The 5,000-nt window shown below is 40.0% G+C and overlaps 1 protein-coding gene across 2 annotated transcripts in view; it reads left to right on the forward strand.

The window, feature by feature from the left end:
• The window catches only part of LOC138057894 (uncharacterized), a 20,048-nt gene that overhangs the window by 9,332 nt on the left and 5,716 nt on the right, over positions 1 to 5,000 (forward strand). The window contains exon 1 of one of the 2 annotated variants that reach the window (XM_068903794.1): positions 944 to 1,066. The exons of the other annotated variant lie outside the window; for it this stretch is intronic. Coding sequence (XP_068759895.1) covers positions 1,059 to 1,066 — 8 coding nt within the window. The 5' untranslated portion in view covers positions 944 to 1,058. Of the gene's footprint in view, positions 1 to 943; positions 1,067 to 5,000 lie in introns of those variants that run through there. 2 annotated transcript variants of the gene reach the window in all.

Genomic DNA, 5,000 nt, shown 5'->3' on the forward strand with positions numbered 1-5,000 from the left:
AACTCAAGGCCTAACAGCCAGCCACCGATAAATAGTCACGTGAATGAACTTTAAACTCGACAGAAAACTCCTGCTCGTTTATAAACAGTACAAAACAAAAAGTGTCCTAAATAGAGAATTAGCCGTCAAGGGATTTATTGCGCAGCATCAGGCTTTCTGAATATTGCGAAGTAGTCGCAGGTACCATAATTATTCAGTTTAGGCTCCCAGCGAGCCAAGCCACAGCGCAGCAAAGGATATAAATACATCTGACACTTAAACAAAAATTACAGCACTTCCTTTTGGAATGTGTTTCCGCTACCACGTCGATCGCAGTGCTGCTAGTGGAACGCAAGATATTACCTAAGTATTTTGCATCTTCATATACAGTATGAGCATGTTTCGATTCGTTAAATTAGAAACTAGAAGATCAAAGCAGACATTAATTTGTGTTGCGCCGATCGTTTTTTATTCTTCACTCACAAATTTTCCGGCTTTGGTTGATTATATGTGTTTGTCACTGCTGCTAATGACGTGACAAGTGAAGATCTTATAGAAGTTTAACTTACATGTATATTTCCGACAACCAAAGGACAAAACATCAAATTTTAATTAAGGACTTTGCTGGACGATTTTATGTTGACTTAGTGTACAATAGAGCACGCGTGCACAAGAAGTGTATGGAATGTATATTTGAGAAGGTCATGTTGTATTGACGCCGCTAACAATACCAAACAATGGCAGTTTACGAGAGCTGCTTTGCTACTGAACACGTCACGGCGGCAATATTAGCCAGTCACTGTGAATTCGACTCTACTATTTTGCAAAACTCGTGGGGCCAATTCGGCGTAGGTTTCACACGATCAATATCATGTATCGGATCGGCCAATTAGATCACAGTAAAATGTGACTTAACTACGTATACTCAGCAACGGGTTTGCATGAGTAGTCATGTGCAGCCCCTGAAAGCTGTTAAACCTACCAGCAGATTTGAACCATCACCAAACAGAAACGACCAAGACTTTGAAGCGATTTATAAAATTACTAAGAGCACTTGCAGATTTATTCGTAGGACGAGCATGGCCAGGTAGGGCAAATTTTTACTCTCGTTGTTTTCGTGGTCTATGTTTCAATCAAAAATTACAGATCCTCAGGTTCAAAACTCCTGTGGATCCATTTTCTTTTAAATATACCCTCAGTACTAAAAATATTCTGAAGGTCCGTATTTTTTTAATAGAGCTGTGTAATGAAAGCTAGAAAGATCATTGCAGTTAGATAAACAACTTTAGCAATAGTGCAATCATGCCTGAAAAAAAGATCTACGCTAACCAGACAGAATTCAACCAAAACACATATAATGCAGATGAATTCTAGCTTCCTAGAATTTTCCGCTTATGTCCAGGATTGCACAAAAATAGATGCGGGCAGATTTTTGAAAAGCGTCTCAAGTGTCCCATTAAATTTAAGAGTCAACTGTGTATTGATAAAAATCCAATGAACATTAGCTTTCGTATTATTTGAAAGTTAGGGTAATCGCAACATTTTATGTTTAACATATGTCTAACAGTAGAATTAGGGGGACACTTTGCGACATTTATCGGATATATTTAACAATTATTCTACGAAGGCGCGCTGGATATAAAGTGATAGATAACCAACAAAGGCGCGTAACGCCGAACGGGTTATAATCATTTTATATCCAGCAAGCCCGAATAGAATACTGTTTTATTAAAAACTCCAGGATCAACACTTCTTCCACTAAACCAACGATTTCTGCCTCGGTCAATTCCGGTCCAGAACGAATTTTGTCGGCCTTTTTTTTTCTAGGCAGAGCTCCAAAAATGTTTTCAGCTCGCTTTATTGCTGACGTTTTCCTTGACCATATTTGGTATAGCAGGTATTTGAAGTCATAGCCTGTGTCCGGCGGCGAAACAATGAAAATTCTGGAAATCTGATATCCATAGTTCAGTTTTCAGAGTAATGTCACAGTTGAGAAGACGTGTCGTGACGCTTGTAATTGCAGTCAATCCTGGACATATCGTATCATCGAATAATTAACACTAATTATAAATTTAATAGCTAATTATGTGATTTTTAGCAGAATGACCTCAAATTTCAGTTTGATAGAGCAATGCTTGTAGGAGACGAGGTCAGTAGAGTTATACTCGTAAGCCAAGTCAACCCTCAGGCCCCTGTCGTAAAACAAGGACTGACTCGATACACACAGTTTAATTTCCGAACTTGCTGTAGCAGTAGAAGACTTGACCTCCTCGATTCGAAACCGCAAATTGAAGTTTTAGAGCGTAAATTAAATGAAATGGTTTTATTAAATAGAGTCATGTGGCTGAGTGTTCTTGTGTATTCATGTGATTCGAACTAGAACATAAACTGAGTAAAGAGGAAACCACTATTCCTTGAATAACAGTTAAATCTAGCCCCCCACGCAGTCGTTTTTGGGGGAAATGTATTTCTGCCCCACAAATACCACATTCCTTTCCCATTGTTCGGGCTGCGAAGCGATGACGGGATCACGCTTCGAAAAGCGTGATACAGTCATTGTCTAGTCTAGCGATGTCTGTGGTGATGACCAATTATGCTTCTAACTCGCGGTCGTTTTCCACGCGAACTTGTTTTTCCCTGAGAGAGATGCCGAAACAGCGAGTGATGACTGATTGTGAACTTAAGTGTTTTGTCTGTGATGCGTTCACTCCGTTATTTGTGGCAAGATCCCAATTTTCTTTAAAATGATGTGGTCGATCTTGCTTGCTGGATCGAATGATCAAGGACCTTGGCGCATATCAAAGTGCGGATGCCGATTTGGTTGTCAAGTCTCAGATCTGTTGCAATTATCAGTCGATACAACGCAGATTAACACGGCAAAGATGAGGCCGTGCCAGGGGGCACCGGGGGGGGAGGGGGGTTCCGTATTGCCTTTCGCTTGTCGCTTGTCTGAATTTTAAGAGGACTCGTGTCGGTGCTTTGTCAATGTTCCACGTTGCTTTCGAAATTAAAGTAAATTTAACGAAAGGATGACAGTTTCATTTCTTAATTAGCACCATTACTTGACGTAACCTTGGATGAACTTTCATTGATTGTCACTCAGCAACGACCAATAAGATATTAGATTATGCGATACATGAACATATAAGTCTAGGTTTCCCTTTTTTGAGAGAGAGTAGTTTTACACACCCATTGTAAGACGAACAGGAGAGGTTTTGATTAAAGGCTTAGTTACAAACTCAGCCGGAGCTACTGATTGAGAGAGAGTTCTATAAGTTGCAACCCCTTGTAAGCGGGGCAAAGTTTACAAAAGCCGTTTGTCGCGGTTTGACGTTACGTGCTGTCCCGTGCCGCTTGTCGGAATTTACCCTGGCAGAGCCTCAGAGATGAGCGAAAGCTTAAAGCGATCGGGATGAAGGTTTCACACATAGCTCAACAACATAGCGCTCTTCATAAGCAAAATCTCTCGAGTATGACAATTTAGCCAAAGCTTCCCTTACAAGGCCTTGCCGTCAACGAGCAGCTCTAACATCACAGAATGTCTTCGAGATATTTTTCTTATTCTGTTTGCCCGACTGGACGTTGTCGTAGAGCATGCGGAAATACATCGAGGCACATGAAATTTTATTGTATATTATGTAACAGTTTGTTTACTTTCGAACCACCGATCAAAAGTGGCCGCTTTTACACATTACCTTGGAGTTTTCCCTAAAATAAAAGTCTTTTTGTTAAATACTAAATTATTACTTTTCACGGTTATGACTACGACATGCGAGGAAGAAGCGGTGAGGCTATTGAGACTATGTATTGAAGCTTGAAATATCAGTGACTTATCCACTGAGCAAATTGACAAATATGTCATTCTTTCTCTTTACGAGTTCCTCGATTGCATAAAACTGGAAATGGCTTAAACGCAATATTTTAAGTAAAGAATAGGCAGTGCTAATAGCTTGCTCTGAGTCCTTGTTTCCACAACTACTATTTTCTCAGTGGATTTTCTGACCGCAATATTGTTAGGCTGCAAGCTCTGAGTAAGCAGCCCCAGTCCCTCGGAGATACCACTTTTTCCAGCATCTGACGAAACCCTCCAGAATTTGGAAGTTTCGATGTGATTGGCTTAGGGTGTGAAAGGAATGTGGCGCTCTCACACGAAGGCGTTTGTGGGGAGGAAGTGAAATACGATTCCCCTAAAAACGACTGCGTGGGAGGCTAAGGCAAATCGTGCGATATAAAGAATGATCGAATAATGAACAAATAAAAGGAACTTAAACAAAAAGATGAAATGAAAAATATTTCTCTAAACAAAACTGGAAAATTCTGAACTTACTTTAGTCTCCGAGATGTGAATCATTCCTTAAATTTCAAAATAATTCGTGAGAGATGACTTCTGGCCTTCCAGATGATGGAGGGAGTGAGACGTGATGAACGCATGAAGGCTACGTATAATTAAGCTACTCTTAAAACAACGGATTATTTGAATACAACAAGCAAGGAATGTGAGAGAATTAGAAATATGTCACGAAAGCTACACATTATTGAACTCAAAAACTAACAATGCTCTGGTTGGCATAGTAATGAAGGCAGGTGACGGGTCACGCGAAATATTGCTATTCACTGATTGTTCTAGGCCTTTGATTTTTGAGAATCTCAACGATATCGAATTAATTTGTCTCGAAAATTGACATTTTTTGACGGAATACGCATTAGTTCACGTACGACTTGTACGGTTGTCTGGGTTTCGCCTTTTCCTCGGTTGAGGATGCATCAAGAAATGTAGTGTACACAGTACCTTAGTTTAATGCGAAGTTTTTAATTGCACAAGCTCGCCATTCAATTGATAGTGTCAACTAATTGTCAAAACGGCTCTGTTGGAGCAAACTATTCATATTCTTGCGACTCCGCAAGGCGTTACATCTCGTTTTAGCCAGGGTATTTTGCAATTTGAAGAAATCACATACACACTTTCAGTCCCATAACAGAATTTGTTCTCTCTTCTTTCTCCCTCTGGTTGTTTGCTCTGT

Source organism: Montipora capricornis, chromosome 7, assembly GCF_036669925.1.
Source record: "Montipora capricornis isolate CH-2021 chromosome 7, ASM3666992v2, whole genome shotgun sequence".
In the NCBI taxonomy this organism is placed as follows: Eukaryota; Metazoa; Cnidaria; class Anthozoa; order Scleractinia; family Acroporidae; genus Montipora; species Montipora capricornis.